The 19737-nt window shown below is 62.4% G+C and overlaps 1 protein-coding gene across 1 annotated transcript in view; it reads left to right on the forward strand.

Annotated features, from left to right (window-relative positions):
• Positions 1 to 19737, forward strand: part of CPSF1 (cleavage and polyadenylation specific factor 1) — a 63765-nt gene that overhangs the window by 16436 nt on the left and 27592 nt on the right. The window contains exons 11-19 of the mRNA XM_080610902.1: positions 2179 to 2266; positions 5621 to 5746; positions 6885 to 6936; positions 7577 to 7671; positions 7759 to 7833; positions 9034 to 9114; positions 10637 to 10726; positions 18443 to 18577; positions 19509 to 19650. Of these exons, the coding sequence (XP_080467028.1) occupies positions 2179 to 2266; positions 5621 to 5746; positions 6885 to 6936; positions 7577 to 7671; positions 7759 to 7833; positions 9034 to 9114; positions 10637 to 10726; positions 18443 to 18577; positions 19509 to 19650 (884 nt within the window). The remainder of the gene's footprint in view (positions 1 to 2178; positions 2267 to 5620; positions 5747 to 6884; positions 6937 to 7576; positions 7672 to 7758; positions 7834 to 9033; positions 9115 to 10636; positions 10727 to 18442; positions 18578 to 19508; positions 19651 to 19737) is intronic.

The raw sequence follows: 19737 nt of genomic DNA on the forward strand, positions 1-19737 counted from the left end.
CCAGAGCGTCCCCCCCTATGGGGGGTGGCCCTCAACAGCCTCACCAACGGCACCACCGTCTTCCCTGCGTGAGCGCCGCCCCCCCTCCCTCCCCCCCCCTTCCCTCCCTCCCCCTCTTCCTCCCTTCCCCCTCCCCCCCTCCCTTTCCTCCTCCCCTCTCCCCTTTCCCCTCCTCCCCTCCCCTCCCCCTCCCCCCCCCCCTCTTCCTCCCCTCCCCTCCCCCCCCCCCCCTCTTCCTCCCCTCCCCCCTCCCCCTCTTCCTCCCCTCCCCCTCCCCCCCCTCCCCCCCTTCCTCCCTTCCCCCCCCCCCCTCCCCCCTTCCTCCCCTCCCCTCCCCCCTCCCCCCTTCCTCCCCTCCCCCTCCCTCCCCTCCCCTTTTCCTCCCCTCCCCCCCCCCCTCCCCCTCTTCCTCCCCTCCCCCTCCCCCCCCCTCCTCACCTCCCCCCCCGCAGGCATCCAGGAGGGGGTGAAGCTGACGCTCGATTGCGCCCAGGCCACCTTCATCTCCTACGACAAGATGGTCATTTCCCTGAAGGGAGGCGAGATGTGAGCCAGGCCTGCCGTGGGGCGCTGTGGGGCGCTATGGGGTGCCATGGGGCGCTATGGGGTGCCGGTGGGGCGCTATGGGGCGCTGTGGGGTGCCGTGGGGTGCTATGGGGTGCTATGGGGTGCCGTGGGGCGCTATGGGGCGCTGTGGGGCGCTGTGGGGCGCTATGGGGTGCTGTGGGGTGCTATGGGGTGCTGTGGGGTGCTATGGGGTGCCATGGGGCGCTATGGGGCGCTGTGGGGCGCTATGGGGTGCCGTGGGGTGCTATGGGGTGCTGTGGGGTGCTATGGGTGCCATGGGGTGCTATGGGGTGCCGTGGGGTGCTATGGGGTGCTGTGGGGTGCTGTGGGGTGCTGTGGGGTGCTATGGGGTGCCGTGGGGTGCTATGGGGTGCTGTGGGGCGCTATGGGGCGCTGTGGGGCACTGTGGGGCGCTATGGGGTGCTGTGGGTGCTATGGGGTGCTGTGGGGTGCTATGGGGTGCCATGGGGCGCTATGGGGCGCTGTGGGGCGCTGTGGGGTGCTATGGGGTGCCATGGGGTGCTATGGGGTGCCGTGGGGCGCTATGGGGCGCTGTGGGGCGCTGTGGGGCGCTATGGGGTGCTGTGGGGTGCTATGGGGTGCCATGGGGCGCTATGGGGTGCCATGGGGTGCTCTGGGGTGCCATGAGGTGCTATGGAGCGCCATAGGGTGCTATGGGGCGCTATGGGGTGCTCTGGGGTGCTCTGGGGTGCCATAGGGTGCTATGGGGCGCTATGGGGTGCTCTGGGGTGCTCTGGGGTGCCATAGGGTGCTATGGGGCGCTATGGGGTGCTCTGGGGTGCTGTGGGGTGCCATAGGGTGCTATGGGGCACTATGGGGTGCTATGGGGCACTATGGGATGCCATAGGGTGCTATGGGGCTCTATGGGGTACTATGGGATGCTATAGCGTGCTATAGGATGCTCTGGGGTGCTGTGGGGCTCTGTGGGGCGCTCTGGGGCTCCATGGGTCACTATGGGGTCTCTATGGGGTCTCTATGGGGTCTCTATGGGGTCTCTATGGGGTCTCTATGGAGCTCTATGGGGCTCTATGGGGTCTCTATGGGGCTCTATGGGGCTCTATGGGGTCTCTATGGGGCTCTGTGGGGCTCTGTGGGGTGCTCTGGGGCTCCATGGGTCACTATGGGGTCTCTGTGAGGTCTCTATGGGGCTCTGGGGCGCTCTGGGGCTCTGTGGGGCTCCATGGGGCTCTGTGGGGCTCTGTGGGGCTCTATGGGGTGCTCTGGGGCTCCATGGGTCACTATGGGGTCTCTGTGGGGTCTCTATGGGGCTCTGGGGCGCTCTGGGGCTCTGTGGGGCTCCATGGGGCTCTGTGGGGCTCCGTGGGGCTCTGTGGGGCGCCGTGGGGCTCTGTGGGGCTCCGTGGGGCTCTGTGGGGCTCCATGGGGCTCTGTGGGGCGCCGTGGGGCTCTGTGGGGCTCCGTGGGGCTCTGTGGGGCGCCGTGGGGCTCTGTGGGGCTCCGTGGGGCTCTGTGGGGCGCCGTGGGGCTCTGTGGGGCTCTATGGGGCTCTGTGGGGCTCTATGGGCTCTGTGGGGCTCCATGGGGCTCTGTGGGGCGCCGTGGGGCCCACGCCGTCCCCTCTGTCCCCAGCTACGTGCTGACGCTGATCACGGACGGGATGAGGAGCGTTCGCTCCTTCCACTTCGACAAAGCGGCCGCCAGCGTCCTCACCACCTGCGTAAGGGACGGGGCCGCACGGAGCCCAGAGAGACCCCCAGAGAGAGCCCCCCATAGAGACCCCCATAGAGACCCCCCATAGAGACCCCCATAGAGACCCCCATAGAGACCCCCCATAGAGCCCCCATAGAGACCCCCATAGAGACCCCCCCATAGAGACCCCCCCATAGAGACCCCTATAGAGACCCCCATAGAGCCCCCATAGAGACCCCCCATAGAGACCCCCCCATAGAGACCCCCCCATAGAGACCCCTATAGAGACCCCCCATAGAGCCCCCATAGAGACCCCCATAGAGACCCCCCCATAGAGACCCCCCCATAGAGACCCCTATAGAGACCCCCATAGAGACCCCCATAGAGACCCCCCCATAGAGACCCCCCCATAGAGACCCCTATAGAGACCCCCCATAGAGACCCCCCATAGAGACCCCCCATAGAGACCCCCCATAGAGACCCCCATAGAGACCCCCATAGAGACCCCCCCATGGAGACCCCCATAGAGACCCCCCATAGAGACCCCCCCATGGAGACCCCCATAGAGACCCCCATAGAGACCCCCATAGAGACCCCCCCATAGAGACCCCCATAGAGACCCCCATAGAGACCCCCATAGAGACCCCCCATAGAGACCCCCATAGAGACCCCCATAGAGACCCCCATAGAGACCCCCCATAGAGACCCCCATAGAGACCCCCATAGAGACTCCCATAGAGACCCCCCATAGAGACCCCCATAGAGACCCCCATAGAGACCCCCCAGAGGAGACCCCCCATAGAGACCCCCATAGAGACCCCCCCATAGAGACCCCCCCATAGAGACCCCCATAGAGACCCCATAGAGACCCCTATAGAGACCCCCATAGAGACCCCCATAGAGACCCCCATAGAGACCCCCCATAGAGACCCCCCATAGAGACCCCCATAGAGACCCCCCCATAGAGACCCCTATAGAGACCCCCATAGAGACCCCCCATAGAGACCCCCATAGAGACCCCCCCAGAGAGAGCCCCCATAGAGACCCCCCCATAGAGACCCCCATAGAGACCCCCCATAGAGACCCCCATAGAGACCCCCCCATAGAGACCCCCCCATAGAGACCCCCATAGAGACCCTCCATAGAGACCCCCATAGAGACCCCCCATAGAGACCCCCCATAGAGACCCCCCCATAGAGACCCCCATAGAGACCCCCATAGAGACCCCATAGAGACCCCCCATAGAGACCCCCATAGAGACCCCCATAGAGACCCCATAGAGACCCCCCATAGAGACCCCCATAGAGACCCCCAGAGAGACCCCCATAGAGACCCCCATAGAGACCCCCATAGAGACCCCCCATAGAGACCCCATAGAGACCCCCATAGAGACCCCCATAGAGACCCCCATAGAGACCCCCCCATAGAGACCCCCCCATAGAGACCCCCCATAGAGACCCCCCCATAGAGACCCCCATAGAGACCCCCATAGAGACCCCCATAGAGACCCCCCATAGAGACCCCCCCATAGAGACCCCCCCATAGAGACCCCCCATAGAGACCCCCATAGAGACCCCCATAGAGACCCCCCATAGAGACCCCCCCATAGAGACCCCCATAGAGACCCCCATAGACCCCCCATAGAGACCCCCATAGAGACCCCCCCATAGAGACCCCATAGAGACCCCCCATAGAGACCCCCATAGAGAACCCCCACCAGAGACCCCCCCATAGAGACCCCCATAGAGACCCCCCATAGTGACCCCCCATAGAGACCCCACAGAGACCCCCCCATAGAGACCCCCCATAGAGACCCCCATAGAGACCCTCCATAGAGACCCCCCATAGAGACCCCCATAGTGACCCCCCATAGAGACCCCCCATAGAGACCCCCACAGAGACCCCCCATAGAGACCCCCCATAGAGACCCCCATAGAGACCCTCCATAGAGACCCCCCATAGAGACCCCCCATAGAGACCCCCCCATAGAGACCCCCCCTAGAGACCCCCATAGAGACCCCCATAGAGACCCCCCCATAGAGACCCCCATAGAGACCCCCCCATAGAGACCCCCATAGAGACCCCCATAGAGACCCCCCATAGAGACCCCCCCATAGAGACCCCCCATAGAGACCCCCCATAGAGACCCCCACAGAGACCCCCCATAGAGACCCCCATAGAGACCCCCCATAGAGACCCCATAGAGACCCCCCATAGAGACCCCCATAGAGACCCCCATAGAGACCCCCCATAGAGACCCCCATAGAGACCCCCATAGAGACCCCCCATAGAGACCCCCATAGAGACCCCCCATAGAGACCCCCCATAGAGACCCCCATAGAGACCCCCCATAGAGACCCCCATAGAGACCCCATAGAGACCCCCATAGAGACCCCCATAGAGACCCCCCATAGAGATCCCCCCATAGAGACCCCCCATAGAGACCCCCCCATAGAGACCCCCCCATAGAGACCCCCATAGAGACCCCCCATAGAGACCCCCCATAGAGACCCTCATAGAGACCCCCATAGAGACCCCCATAGAGACCCCCATAGAGACCCCATAGAGACCCCCCATAGAGACCCCCATAGAGACCCCCCATAGAGACCCCCATAGAGACCCCCCATAGAGACCCCCCATAGAGACCCCCCCATAGAGACCCCCATAGAGACCCCCAGAGAGACCCCCATAGAGACCCCCATAGAGACCCCCATAGAGACCCCCCATAGAGACCCCATAGAGACCCCCCATAGAGACCCCCATAGAGACCCCCATAGAGACCCTCCATAGAGACCCCCCATAGAGACCCTCCATAGAGACCCCCCCATAGAGACCCCCCATAGAGACCCCCCCAGAGACCCCCCATAGAGACCCTCCATAGAGACCCCCATAGAGACCCCCCATAGAGACCCCCACAGAGACCCCCCCATAGAGACCCCCATAGAGACCCCCATAGAGACCCCCATAGAGACCCCCCCATAGAGACCCCCCATAGAGACCCCCCCATAGAGACCCCCATAGAGACCCCCATAGAGACCCCCCATAGAGACCCCCACAGAGACCCCCCCATAGAGACCCCCATAGAGACCCCCATAGAGACCCCCATAGAGACCCCCCCATAGAGACCCCCCATAGAGACCCCCCCATAGAGACCCCCATAGAGACCCCCATAGAGACCCCCCATAGAGACCCCCCCATAGAGACCCCCCATAGAGACCCCCCCATAGAGACCCCCCATAGAGACCCCCATAGAGACCCCCCATAGAGACCCCCCCATAGAGACCCCCATAGAGACCCCCATAGAGACCCCCCCATAGAGACCCCCATAGAGACCCCCATAGAGACCCTGGGGACCCCCCCATTGCCCCCGTTGTCCCCCCAGATGGTGACGCTGGAGCCGGGTTTCCTGTTCCTGGGCTCCCGCCTGGGCAATTCCCTGCTCCTCAAGTACACGGAGAAGCTCCAGGAGGCTCCAACCGGAGCCGGCAAAGAGGCCCCGGAGCGGCCGGTGAGGGATGGGGGCACCGAAACCCCCCCGGGGCCCCCCCATCCACCCCTGGGGTCACCAAAACCCGCCCTGGGGCCACCAAAACCCACCCTGGGGCCACCAAACCCACCCTGGGGTCACCAAAACCCACCCTGGGGCCACCAAAACCCGCCCTGGGGCCACCAAACCCAACCTGGGGCCACCAAACCCCACCCTGGGGCCACCAAAACCCACCCTGGGGCCACCAAACCCACCCTGGGGTCACCAAAACCCGCCCTGGGGTCACCAAACCCGCCCTGGGGCCACCAAACCCACCCTGGGGCCACCAAACCCCACCCTGGGGTCACCAAACCCAACCTGGGGCCACCAAACCCCACCCTGGGGCCACCAAACCCCACCCTGGGGCCACCAAACCCCACCCTGGGGCCACCAAACCCCACCCTGGGGCCACCAAACCCCACCCTGGGGCCACCAAACCCACCCTGGGGCCACCAAACCCCACCCTGGGGTCACCAAAACCCACCCTGGGGCCACCAAAACCCAACCTGGGGTCACCAAAACCCAACCTGGGGTCACCAAACCCCACCCTGGGGTCACCAAACCCACCCTGGGGCCACCAAACCCCACCCTGGGGCCACCAAACCCCACCCTGAGGTCACCAAAACCCAACCTGGGGCCACCAAACCCCACCCTGGGGTCACCAAAACCCACCCTGGGGCCACCAAAACCCACCCTGGGGCCACCAAAACCCAACCTGGGGTCACCAAAACCCAACCTGGGGTCACCAAACCCCACCCTGGGGTCACCAAACCCACCCTGGGGCCACCAAACCCCACCCTGGGGCCACCAAACCCCACCCTGGGGTCACCAAACCTCACCCTGGGGTCACCAAACCCCAACCTGGGGCCACCAAAACCCAACCTGGGGTCACCAAAACCCAACCTGGGGCCACCAAACCCACCCTGGGGTCACCAAAACCCGCCCTGGGGTCACCAAACCCACCCTGGGGTCACCAAAACCCACCCTGGGGCCACCAAAACCCACCCTGGGGCCACCAAAACCCAACCTGGGGCCACCAAACCCCACCCTGGGGCCACCAAACCCACCCTGGGGCCACCAAACCCCCTCCTGGATCCCCCCCCCGCTTTGTCCCCCTCAGGAGGAGCCCCCCCTGAAGAAGAAGCGCCCGGAGGGCTCAGCACCGTGGGCAGGTGGGAGCCAGCACCCGGGGCCACCGGGTGGTACCATGGAGGTGGTGGTGATGGGGATGGGGATGGGGATGGGGATGGGGATGAAGGTGATGGTGATTGATGGAGGTGATGGTGATTGATGAAGGCGATGGTGATTGATGGAGGTGATGGTGATTGATGAAGGCGATGGTGATTGATGAAGGTGATGGTGATTGATGGAGGTGATGGTGATTGATGGAGGTGATGGTGATTGATGGAGGTGATGGTGATTGATGAAGGTGATGGTGATTGATGGAGGTGATGGTGATTGATGAAGGTGATGGTGATTGATGGAGGTGATGGTGATTGATGGAGGTGATGGTGATTGATGAAGGCGATGGTGATTGATGGAGGTGATGGTGATTGATGAAGGCGATGGTGATTGATGGAGGTGATGGTGATTGATGAAGGCGATGGTGATTGATGAAGGTGATGGTGGAGTTGCTGCTGGTGATGGTGATGGCGCTGATGGAGGTGCTGCTGGTGATGGTGATGGCGCTGATGGAGGTGCTGCTGGTGATGGTGATGGCGCTGATGGAGGTGCTGCTGGTGATGGTGATGGCGCTGCTGGCGCTGGCGGCCCCGTGGCGGTGCCCCCCTGAGGTGCCGCGGGGCCGCGCAGGGGGGAAGGCGGCGGCGCAGGACGAGGTGGACGAGATCGAGGTCTACGGCAGCGAGGCGCAGTCGGGCACCCAATTGGCCACCTACTCCTTTGAGGTGCACCCATGGGTGCTGGGGGGGGGGGGGGGGGGCACCCCCAGCCTGGGGCCGGGCCCTGAGCTCCGCCCCCTTTGGTACCCGCAGGTCTGCGACAGCATCCTCAACATCGGGCCCTGCGCCAACGCCGCCATGGGCGAGCCGGCCTTCCTCAGCGAGGAGGTGAGCACCCATGGGGAGCACCCATGGGGAGCACCCAGAGAGAGCGCCCAGAGAGAGCACCCAGAGAGAGCGCCCAGAGAGAGCACCCAGAGAGAGCGCCCAGAGAGAGCGCCCAGAGAGAGCACCCATAGAGAGCGCCCAGAGCACCCAGAGAGAGCACCCATAGAGAGCACCCATGGGGAGCACCCATAGAGAGCACCCAGAGAGAGCACCCATAGAGAGCACCCAGAGAGAGCACCCAGAGAGAGCACCCAGAGAGAGCACCCAGAGAGAGCACCCATAGAGAGCACCCAGAGAGAGCACCCAGAGAGAGCACCCATGGGGAGCACCCAGAGAGAGCGCCCAGAGAGAGCACCCATAGAGAGCACCCAGAGAGAGCACCCAGAGAGAGCACCCATAGAGAACACCCAGAGAGAGCACCCAGAGAGAGCACCCAGAGAGAGCACCCAGAGAGAGCACCCATAGAGAGCACCCAGAGAGAGCACCCAGAGAGAGCACCCAGAGAGAACACCCAGAGAGAGCACCCATAGAGAGCACCCATAGAGAGCACCCAGAGAGAGCACCCATAGAGAGCACCCAGAGAGAGCACCCATAGAGAGCACCCATAGAGAGCACCCAGAGAGAGCACCCAGAGAGAGCACCCATAGAGAACACCCAGAGAGAGCACCCAGAGAGAGCACCCATAGAGAGCACCCATAGAGAGCACCCATAGAGAACACCCATAGAGAGCACCCAGAGCACCCATAGAGAGCACCCAGAGCACCCATAGAGAGCACCCATAGAGAGCACCCATAGAGAGCACCCAGAGAGAGCACCCAGAGAGAGCACCCAGAGAGAGCGCCCATAGAGAGCACCCAGAGAGAGCACCCAGAGAGAGCACCCAGAGAGAGCACCCATAGAGAGCACCCAGAGCACCCATAGAGAGCACCCAGAGAGAGCACCCATAGAGAGCACCCAGAGAGAGCACCCAGAGAGAGCACCCATAGAGAGCACCCATAGAGAGCACCCATAGAGAGCACCCAGAGAGAGCACCCAGAGAGAGCACCCAGAGAGAGCGCCCATAGAGAGCACCCATAGAGAGCACCCAGAGAGAGCACCCAGAGAGAGCACCCATAGAGAGCACCCATAGAGAACACCCATAGAGAGCACCCATAGAGAGCACCCAGAGCACCCGCAGCCCCCCTGACCCCCCCTTGGCAGTTCCAGAACCACCCGGAGCCAGACCTGGAGCTTGTGCTCTGCTCCGGCTACGGCAAGAACGGGGCCCTCTCGGTGCTGCAGGTGAGGAGCACCCATGGGGGGGGTCAGGGTGCCCCCATTGCCTGCCCCCATCCCCATTGGGTGCCCCCATCCCCATTGGGTGCCCCCATCCCCATTGGCTGCCCCCATCCCCATTGGGTGCCCCCATTGCCTGCCCCCATCCCCATTGGGTGCCCCCATCCCCATTGGCTGCCCCCATCCCCATTGCCTGCCCCCATCCCCATTGGCTGCCCCGTGGCTGCCCCCATCCCCATTGGCTGCCCCCATCCCCCTTGGCTGCCCCCATCCCCATTGGCTGCCCCTTGGCTGCCCCCATCCCCATTGGCTGCCCCCATCCCCATTGGCTGCCCCGTGGCTGCCCCCATCCCCATTGGCTGCCCCCGCGCTGCCCAAGGCCTGCCCCGCTGAGCTCCGTGGGGCGCAGGTCAGGTACCGGCGCCACAGCGAAGCCTGGGGGAAACCAGGGCGGCTCCCGCGAGCCAGGGGGCACCTGCATGCACCCAGGGACAGCGCCTGCCCCATCCCTGCCCCATCCCTGCCCCATCCCTGCCCCATCCCTGCCCCATTCCTGCCCCATGCCTGCCCCATCCCTGCCCCATTCCTGCCCCACGCCTGCCCCACTCCTGCCCCATTCCTGCCCCACGCCTGCCCCACTCCTGCCCCACTCCTGCCCCACGCCTGCCCCATCCCTGCCCCACGCCTGCCCCACGCCTGCCCCATTCCTGCCCCACTCCTGCCCCATTCCTGCCCCATCCCTGCCCCACTCCTGCCCCACGCCTGCCCCACGCCTGCCCCATTCCTGCCCCACTCCTGCCCCACGCCTGCCCCATCCCTGCCCCACGCCTGCCCCATTCCTGCCCCACTCCTGCCCCATCCCTGCCCCACGCCTGCCCCATTCCTGCCCCATTCCTGCCCCATTCCTGCCCCATTCCTGCCCCATTCCTGCCCCATTCCTGCCCCACGCCTGCCCCATTCCTGCCCCACTCCTGCCCCACGCCTGCCCCATTCCTGCCCCATTCCTGCCCCACGCCTGCCCCACGCCTGCCCCATTCCTGCCCCACTCCTGCCCCATTCCTGCCCCATCCCTGCCCCACGCCTGCCCCATTCCTGCCCCACTCCTGCCCCATTCCTGCCCCATCCCTGCTCCACTCCTGCCCCACGCCTGCCCCATTCCTGCCCCACTCCTGCCCCACGCCTGCCCCATTCCTGCCCCACGCCTGCCCCACGCCTGCCCCACTCCTGCCCCATTCCTGCCCCATTCCTGCCCCATTCCTGCCCCATTCCTGCCCCATCCCTGCCCCACTCCTGCCCCACGCCTGCCCCATTCCTGCCCCATTCCTGCCCCACGCCTGCCCCACGCCTGCCCCATTCCTGCCCCACGTCTGCCCCACGCCTGCCCTATTCCTGCCCCATCTCTGCCCCACGCCTGCCCCATTCCTGCCCCATCCCTGCCCCACGCCTGCCCCATTCCTGCCCCACGCCTGCCCCACTCCTGCCCCATTCCTGCCCCATTGCTGCCCCCCGGCTTGTCCTTGCCCTGCAGAAGAGCATCCGGCCGCAGGTGGTGACCACGTTCGAGCTGCCCGGCTGCTACGACATGTGGACAGTGCTGGCGCCGCCCAGGAAGGAGGAGGTGGGCGGGGGTCATGGGGATGGTCACGGGGTCAGCGTGGTCACGGGGTCAGCGTGGTCACGGGGTCAGCGTGGTCACGGGGTCAGCGTGGTCACGGGGTCAGTGTGGTCACGGGGTCAGTGTGGTCACGAGGTCAGCGTGGTCACGGGGTCAGCGTGGTCACGGGGTCAGTGTGGTCACGAGGTCAGCGTGGTCACGGGGTCAGTGTGGTCACGGTGTCAGCGTGGTCACGGTGTCAGCGTGGTCACGGGGTCAGCGTGGTCACGGGGTCAGCGTGGTCACGGTGTCAGTGTGGTCACGGGGTCAGTGTGGTCACGGGGTCAGTGTGGTCACGAGGTCAGCGTGGTCACGGGGTCAGCGTGGTCACGGTGTCAGCGTGGTCACGGGGTCAGCGTGGTCACGGGGTCAGCGTGGTCACGGGGTCAGCGTGGTCACGGGGTCAGCGTGGTCACGGGGTCAGTGTGGTCACGGGGTCAGCGTGGTCACGGGGTCAGTGTGGTCACGGGGTCAGTGTGGTCACGAGGTCAGCGTGGTCACGGGGTCAACGTGGTCACGGGGTCAGTGTGGGCACGGGGTCAGCGTGGTCACGAGGTCAGCGTGGTCACGGGGTCAGCGTGGTCACGGTGGTGTTGGCGCTGTTGGTGTTGGCGCTGTTGGTGTTGGTGTTGGCGCTGTTGGTGTTGGTGTTGGCGCTGTTGGTGTTGGTGCTGTTGGTGTTGGCGCTGTTGGTGTTGGTGTTGGCGCTGTTGGTGTTGGTGTTGGCGCTGTTGGTGTTGGTGTTGGCGCTGTTGGTGTTGGTGTTGGTGCTGTTGGTGTTGGTGTTGGCGCTGTTGGTGTTGGTGTTGGCGCTGTTGGTGTTGGTGTTGGCGCTGTTGGTGTTGGTGCTGTTGGTGTTGGCGCTGTTGGTGTTGGCGTTGGCGCTGTTGGTGTTGGTGTTGGCGCTGTTGCTGTTGGTGTTGGTGCTGTTGGTGTTGGCGCTGTTGGTGTTGGTGTTGGCGCTGTTGGTGTTGGCGCTGTTGGTGTTGGTGTTGGCGCTGTTGGTGTTGGCGCTGTTGCTGTTGGTGTTGGTGCTGTTGGTGTTGGCGCTGTTGGTGTTGGTGTTGGCGCTGTTGGTGTTGGTGTTGGCGCTGTTGGTGTTGGTGCTGTTGGTGTTGGTGCTGTTGGTGTTGGCGCTGTTGGTGTTGGCGTTGGCGCTGTTGGTGTTGGCGCTGTTGGTGTTGGCGTTGGCGCTGTTGGTGTTGGTGTTGGCGCTGTTGGTGTTGGTGCTGTTGGTGTTGGTGTTGGCGCTGTTGGTGTTGGTGTTGGTGCTGTTGGTGTTGGTGTTGGCGCTGTTGGTGTTGGTGTTGGCGCTGTTGGTGTTGGTGTTGGCGCTGTTGGTGTTGGTGCTGTTGGTGTTGGTGTTGGCGCTGTTGGTGTTGGCGCTGTTGGTGTTGGTGTTGGCGCTGTTGGTGTTGGCGCTGTTGGTGTTGGTGCTGTTGGTGTTGGCGCTGTTGCTGTTGGTGTTGGTGCTGTTGGTGTTGGCGCTGTTGGTGTTGGTGTTGGCGCTGTTGGTGTTGGCGCTGTTGGTGTTGGTGTTGGCGCTGTTGGTGTTGGTGTTGGCGCTGTTGCTGTTGGTGTTGGTGCTGTTGGTGTTGGCGCTGTTGGTGTTGGTGTTGGCGCTGTTGGTGTTGGCGCTGTTGGTGTTGGCGCTGTTGGTGTTGGTGTTGGCGCTGTTGGTGTTGGTGCTGTTGGTGTTGGTGCTGTTGGTGTTGGCGCTGTTGGTGTTGGCATTGGCGCTGTTGGTGTTGGCGCTGTTGGTGTTGGCGTTGGCGCTGTTGGTGTTGGTGTTGGCGCTGTTGGTGTTGGTGCTGTTGGTGTTGGTGTTGGCGCTGTTGGTGTTGGTGTTGGTGCTGTTGGTGTTGGTGTTGGCGCTGTTGGTGTTGGTGTTGGCGCTGTTGGTGTTGGTGTTGGCGCTGTTGGTGTTGGTGCTGTTGGTGTTGGCGTTGGCGCTGTTGGTGTTGGCGCTGTTGGTGTTGGTGTTGGTGCTGTTGGTGTTGGCGCTGTTGGTGTTGGTGTTGGTGCTGTTGGTGTTGGCGCTGTTGGTGTTGGTGTTGGTGCTGTTGGTGTTGGCGTTGGCGCTGTTGGTGTTGGCGCTGTTGGTGTTGGTGTTGGTGCTGTTGGTGTTGGCGCTGTTGGTGTTGGTGTTGGTGCTGTTGGTGTTGGCGCTGTTGGTGTTGGTGCTGTTGGTGTTGGTGTTGGTGCTGTTGGTGTTGGCGCTGTTGGTGTTGGTGTTGGTGCTGTTGGTGTTGGCGCTGTTGGTGTTGGTGCTGTTGGTGTTGGTGTTGGCGCTGTTGGTGTTGGCGCTGTTGGTGTTGGTGTTGGCGCTGTTGGTGTTGGTGCTGTTGGTGTTGGCGCTGTTGGTGTTGGCGTTGGCGCTGTTGGTGTTGGTGTTGGCGCTGTTGGTGTTGGCGTTGGCGCTGTTGGTGTTGGTGTTGGTGCTGTTGGTGTTGGCGCTGTTGGTGTTGGTGTTGGCGCTGTTGGTGTTGGCGCTGTTGGTGTTGGTGTTGGCGCTGTTGGTGTTGGTGCTGTTGGTGTTGGCGCTGTTGGTGTTGGCGTTGGTGCTGTTGGTGTTGGTGTTGGCGCTGTTGGTGTTGGCGTTGGCGCTGTTGGTGTTGGTGTTGGTGCTGTTGGTGTTGGCGCTGTTGGTGTTGGTGTTGGCGCTGTTGGTGTTGGCGCTGTTGGTGTTGGCGCTGTTGGTGTTGGTGTTGGCGCTGTTGGTGTTGGCGTTGGCGCTGTTGGTGTTGGTGTTGGCGCTGTTGGTGTTGGTGCTGTTGGTGTTGGCGCTGTTGGTGTTGGTGTTGGCGCTGTTGGTGTTGGCGTTGGCGCTGTTGGTGTTGGCGTTGGCGCTGTTAGTGTTGGTGTTGGCGCTGTTGGTGTTGGTGCTGTTGGTGTTGGCGCTGTTGGTGTTGGCGCTGTTGGTGTTGGCGCTGTTGGTGTTGGTGTTGGCGCTGTTGCTGTTGGTGTTGGCGCTGTTGCTGTTGGTGTTGTTGCTGTTGCTGTTGGCGCTGTTGGTGTTGGTGTTGGCGCTGTTGCTGTTGGTGTTGGTGCTGTTGGTGTTGGCGCTGTTGGTGTTGGTGTTGGCGCTGTTGGTGTTGGTGTTGGCGCTGTTGGTGTTGGCGCTGTTGGTGTTGGTGTTGGCGCTGTTGCTGTTGGTGCTGTTGGTGTTGGCGCTGTTGGTGTTGGTGTTGGCGCTGTTGGTGTTGGTGTTGGCGCTGTTGCTGTTGGTGTTGGTGCTGTTGGTGTTGGCGCTGTTGGTGTTGGTGTTGGCGCTGTTGGTGTTGGCGCTGTTGGTGTTGGTGTTGGCGCTGTTGGTGTTGGTGCTGTTGGTGTTGGTGCTGTTGGTGTTGGCGTTGGCGCTGTTGGTGTTGGTGTTGGCGCTGTTGGTGTTGGTGCTGTTGGTGTTGGCGCTGTTGGTGTTGGCGTTGGCGCTGTTGGTGTTGGTGTTGGCGCTGTTGGTGTTGGCGCTGTTGGTGTTGGTGTTGGCGCTGTTGGTGTTGGCGCTGTTGGTGTTGGCGCTGTTGGTGTTGGCGCTGTTGGTGTTGGCGCTGTTGGTGTTGGTGTTGGCGCTGTTGGTGTTGGCGCTGTTGGTGTTGGCGCTGTTGCTGTTGGTGTTGGTTCTGTTGGTGTTGGCGCTGTTGGTGTTGGCGCTGTTGGTGTTGGTGTTGGCGCTGTTGGTGTTGGCGCTGTTGGTGTTGGCGCTGTTGGTGTTGGCGCTGTTGGTGTTGGTGCTGTTGGTGTTGGTGCTGTTGGTGTTGGTGCTGTTGGTGTTGGCGCTGTTGGTGTTGGTGTTGGCGCTGTTGGTGTTGGCGCTGTTGGTGTTGGCGTTGGCGCTGTTGGTGTTGGTGTTGGCGCTGTTGGTGTTGGTGCTGTTGGTGTTGGTGTTGGCGCTGTTGGTGTTGGCGCTGTTGGTGTTGGTGTTGGCGCTGTTGGTGTTGGTGTTGGTGCTGTTGGTGTTGGCGCTGTTGGTGTTGGTGTTGGTGCTGTTGGTGTTGGCGCTGTTGGTGTTGGTGCTGTTGGTGTTGGTGTTGGCGCTGTTGGTGTTGGTGCTGTTGGTGTTGGTGTTGGCGCTGTTGGTGTTGGCGCTGTTGGTGTTGGTGCTGTTGGTGTTGGCGTTGGCGCTGTTGGTGTTGGTGCTGTTGGTGTTGGTGTTGGCGCTGTTGGTGTTGGCGCTGTTGGTGTTGGTGTTGGCGCTGTTGGTGTTGGTGTTGGCGCTGTTGGTGTTGGCGCTGTTGGTGTTGGTGTTGGCGCTGTTGGTGTTGGCGTTGGCGCTGTTGGTGTTGGTGTTGGTGCTGTTGGTGTTGGCGCTGTTGGTGTTGGTGTTGGCGCTGTTGGTGTTGGCGCTGTTGGTGTTGGTGTTGGCGCTGTTGGTGTTGGTGCTGTTGGTGTTGGCGCTGTTGGTGTTGGCGTTGGTGCTGTTGGTGTTGGTGTTGGCGCTGTTGGTGTTGGCGTTGGCGCTGTTGGTGTTGGTGTTGGTGCTGTTGGTGTTGGCGCTGTTGGTGTTGGTGTTGGCGCTGTTGGTGTTGGCGCTGTTGGTGTTGGTGTTGGCGCTGTTGGTGTTGGCGCTGTTGGTGTTGGTGTTGGCGCTGTTGGTGTTGGCGTTGGCGCTGTTGGTGTTGGTGTTGGCGCTGTTGGTGTTGGTGCTGTTGGTGTTGGCGCTGTTGGTGTTGGTGTTGGCGCTGTTGGTGTTGGCGTTGGCGCTGTTGGTGTTGGCGTTGGCGCTGTTAGTGTTGGTGTTGGCGCTGTTGGTGTTGGTGCTGTTGGTGTTGGCGCTGTTGGTGTTGGCGCTGTTGGTGTTGGCGCTGTTGGTGTTGGTGTTGGCGCTGTTGCTGTTGGTGTTGGCGCTGTTGCTGTTGGTGTTGTTGCTGTTGCTGTTGGCGCTGTTGGTGTTGGTGTTGGCGCTGTTGCTGTTGGTGTTGGTGCTGTTGGTGTTGGCGCTGTTGGTGTTGGCGTTGGCGCTGTTGGTGTTGGTGTTGGCGCTGTTGGTGTTGGCGCTGTTGGTGTTGGTGTTGGCGCTGTTGCTGTTGGTGCTGTTGGTGTTGGCGCTGTTGGTGTTGGTGTTGGCGCTGTTGGTGTTGGTGTTGGCGCTGTTGCTGTTGGTGTTGGTGCTGTTGGTGTTGGCGCTGTTGGTGTTGGTGTTGGCGCTGTTGGTGTTGGCGCTGTTGGTGTTGGTGTTGGCGCTGTTGGTGTTGGTGCTGTTGGTGTTGGTGCTGTTGGTGTTGGCGTTGGCGCTGTTGGTGTTGGTGTTGGCGCTGTTGGTGTTGGTGCTGTTGGTGTTGGCGCTGTTGGTGTTGGCGTTGGCGCTGTTGGTGTTGGTGTTGGCGCTGTTGGTGTTGGCGCTGTTGGTGTTGGTGTTGGCGCTGTTGGTGTTGGCGCTGTTGGTGTTGGCGCTGTTGGTGTTGGCGCTGTTGGTGTTGGCGCTGTTGGTGTTGGTGTTGGCGCTGTTTGTGTTGGCGCTGTTGGTGTTGGCGCTGTTGCTGTTGGTGTTGGTTCTGTTGGTGTTGGCGCTGTTGGTGTTGGTGCTGTTGGTGTTGGCGCTGTTGGTGTTGGCGCTGTTGGTGTTGGTGTTGGCGCTGTTGGTGTTGGCGCTGTTGGTGTTGGCGCTGTTGGTGTTGGCGCTGTTGGTGTTGGTGCTGTTGGTGTTGGTGCTGTTGGTGTTGGCGCTGTTGGTGTTGGCGTTGGCGCTGTTGGTGTTGGTGTTGGCGCTGTTGGTGTTGGCGCTGTTGGTGTTGGCGTTGGCGCTGTTGGTGTTGGTGTTGGCGCTTTTGGTGTTGGTGCTGTTGGTGTTGGTGTTGGCGCTGTTGGTGTTGGCGCTGTTGGTGTTGGTGTTGGCGCTGTTGGTGTTGGTGTTGGTGCTGTTGGTGTTGGCGCTGTTGGTGTTGGTGCTGTTGGTGTTGGCGCTGTTGGTGTTGGCGCTGTTGGTGTTGGTGTTGGCGCTGTTGGTGTTGGTGTTGGCGCTGTTGGTGTTGGCGCTGTTGGTGTTGGTGTTGGCGCTGTTGGTGTTGGCGCTGTTGGTGTTGGCGCTGTTGGTGTTGGTGCTGTTGGTGTTGGCGTTGGCGCTGTTGGTGTTGGCGCTGTTGGTGTTGGTGTTGGTGCTGTTGGTGTTGGTGTTGGCGCTGTTGGTGTTGGCGCTGTTGGTGTTGGTGTTGGCGCTGTTGGTGTTGGCACTGTTGGTGTTGGTGCTGTTGGTGTTGGCGCTGTTGGTGTTGGTGTTGGCGCTGTTGGTGTTGGCGCTGTTGGTGTTGGTGCTGTTGGTGTTGGCACTGTTGGTGTTGGTGCTGTTGGTGTTGGCGCTGTTGGTGTTGGCACTGTTGGTGTTGGTGCTGTTGGTGTTGGCGCTGTTGGTGTTGGTGTTGGCGCTGTTGGTGTTGGCACTGTTGGTGTTGGTGCTGTTGGTGTTGGCGCTGTTGGTGTTGGCGCTGTTGGTGTTGGTGTTGGTGCTGTTGGTGTTGGTGTTGGTGCTGTTGGTGTTGGCGCTGTTGGTGTTGGCGCTGTTGGTGTTGGTGTTGGTGCTGTTGGTGTTGGTGTTGGCGCTGTTGGTGTTGGCGCTGTTGGTGTTGGTGTTGGCGCTGTTGGTGTTGGTGTTGGTGCTGTTGGTGTTGGCGCTGTTGGTGTTGGTGTTGGCGCTGTTGGTGTTGGCGCTGTTGGTGTTGGTGTTGGTGCTGTTGGTGTTGGTGCTGTTGGTGTTGGTGTTGGCGCTGTTGGTGTTGGCGCTGTTGGTGTTGGTGTTGGTGCTGTTGGTGTTGGTGTTGGCGCTGTTGGTGTTGGTGTTGGTGCTGTTGGTGTTGGCGCTGTTGGTGTTGGCACTGTTGGTGTTGGTGCTGTTGGTGTTGGTGTTGGCGCTGTTGGTGTTGGTGTTGGCGCTGTTGGTGTTGGTGTTGGCGCTGTTGGTGTTGGCGCTGTTGGTGTTGGTGCTGTTGGTGTTGGCACTGTTGGTGTTGGTGCTGTTGGTGTTGGCGCTGTTGGTGTTGGTGTTGGCGCTGTTGGTGTTGGCGCTGTTGGTGTTGGTGCTGTTGGTGTTGGCACTGTTGGTGTTGGTGCTGTTGGTGTTGGCGCTGTTGGTGTTGGTGTTGGCGCTGTTGGTGTTGGCACTGTTGGTGTTGGTGCTGTTGGTGTTGGTGCTGTTGGTGTTGGTGTTGGCGCTGTTGGTGTTGGTGTTGGCGCTGTTGGTGTTGGCGCTGTTGGTGTTGGCGTTGGCGCTGTTGGTGTTGGCGCTGTTGGTGTTGGCGTTGGCGCTGTTGGTGTTGGTGCTGTTGGTGTTGGTGTTGGCGCTGTTGGTGTTGGCGTTGGCGCTGTTGGTGTTGGTGCTGTTGGTGTTGGCGCTGTTGGTGTTGGTGTTGGTGCTGTTGGTGTTGGTGTTGGCGCTGTTGGTGTTGGTGTTGGCGCTGTTGGTGTTGGTGTTGGCGCTGTTGGTGTTGTTGTTGGCGCTGTTGGTGTTGGTGTTGGCGCTGTTGGTGTTGGCACTGTTGGTGTTGGTGCTGTTGGTGTTGGCGCTGTTGGTGTTGGCGTTGGCGCTGTTGGTGTTGGTGTTGGCGCTGTTGGTGTTGGCGCTGTTGGTGTTGGTGTTGGCGCTGTTGGTGTTGGTGTTGGCGTTGGTGGTGCTGGTGCTGCTCATGGTGCTCATGGTGTTGTTGTTGCCGCTGTCGCTGTCGCGGTGACGCCGTCGCTGCCGTTCTGCAGGCAGAGGACGCCGCTGCCGCCGCTGCCACCGGTGGGGACGAGGCCGAGAAGGAGCCGGCGGCCGCCGAAGGCACCGACGAGGACGCGGGGAAGCGCCACGGGTTCCTCATCCTCAGCAGGGAGGATTCCACCATGGTGAGGGGGGACCCCCATAGGGAGCCCATGGGGGCATCCCTGCCCCACAGCCCCCATGGGCCCCACCTCGTGTTGCCCCCCCCATAGCCTCTGTTGGTTCCTTCCAAGACCCCCCCCCGCCATAGCCCCCATGGAGTCGCCCCCCCCTCCCCATAGCCCCCATTGGTTCCTTCCAGGTGCCCCCCCCCCCATAGCCCCCATGGTTCCCCCCTTGTGTGTCCCCCCCCCATATCCCCCATTGGTTCCTTCCAGGTCCCATTCCCCCCATAGCCCCCATGGGTCCCTCCTTGTGTCCCCCCCCCCACTGCCCCCATTGGTTCCTTCCAGGTCCCCCCCACCCCAAAACCCCTATGGGTCCCCCCTTGTGTGTGTGTGTCCCCCATACCCCCCATTGGTTCCTTCCAGGTCCCCCCCACCCCATGCCCCCCATGGGTCCCACGTCAGGTCCCCCCCCCCATAGCCCCCATTGGTTCCTTCCAGGTCTTCCCCCCCCATAGTCCCCATGGGTTCGGCCTTGAGTCCCCCCCACCCCATACCCCCCATTGGTTCCTTCCAGGTCCCGTCCCCCCCATAGCCCCCATGGGTCCCCCCTTGTGTGTCCCCCCCCCATAGCCCCCATTGGTTCCTTCCAGGTCCCCCCCGCATTGGCCCCATTGGTTCCTTCCAGGTCCTCCCCCCCATAGCCCCCATGGGTCCCCCGTTGTGTGTCCCCCCCCCATAGCCCCCCATTGGTTCCTTCCAGGTTCCCCCCCCATTGGCCCCATTGGTTCCTTCCAGGTCCCCTGCTCCCCATAGCCCCCATGGGTCCCCCCTTGTGTGTCCCCCCCCATAGCCCCCCATTGGTTCCTTCCAGGTCCCGTCCCCCCCATAGCCCCCATGGGTCCCCCCGTTGTGTGTCCCCCCCCCATAGCCCCCCATTGGTTCCTTCCAGGTCCTTCAGACGGGCCAGGAGATCATGGAGCTGGACACGAGCGGCTTCGCCACGCAGGGCCCTACCATCTTCGCCGGCAACTTGGGGGGGAACCGCTACATCGTGCAGGTGTCGCCGCTCGGCATCCGCCTGCTCGAGGGGGGTGAGGATGGGGTTGGGTGCTCAGCACCCATGGGTGCTAATGGGGGGGGGGGGGCATGGGGGGGGGGGGTGAGCGCGGAGCGCAGAG

This window comes from Psittacula echo (assembly GCF_963264785.1).
Source record: "Psittacula echo genome assembly, chromosome: 2".
NCBI classification, from domain to species: Eukaryota; Metazoa; Chordata; class Aves; order Psittaciformes; family Psittacidae; genus Psittacula; species Psittacula echo.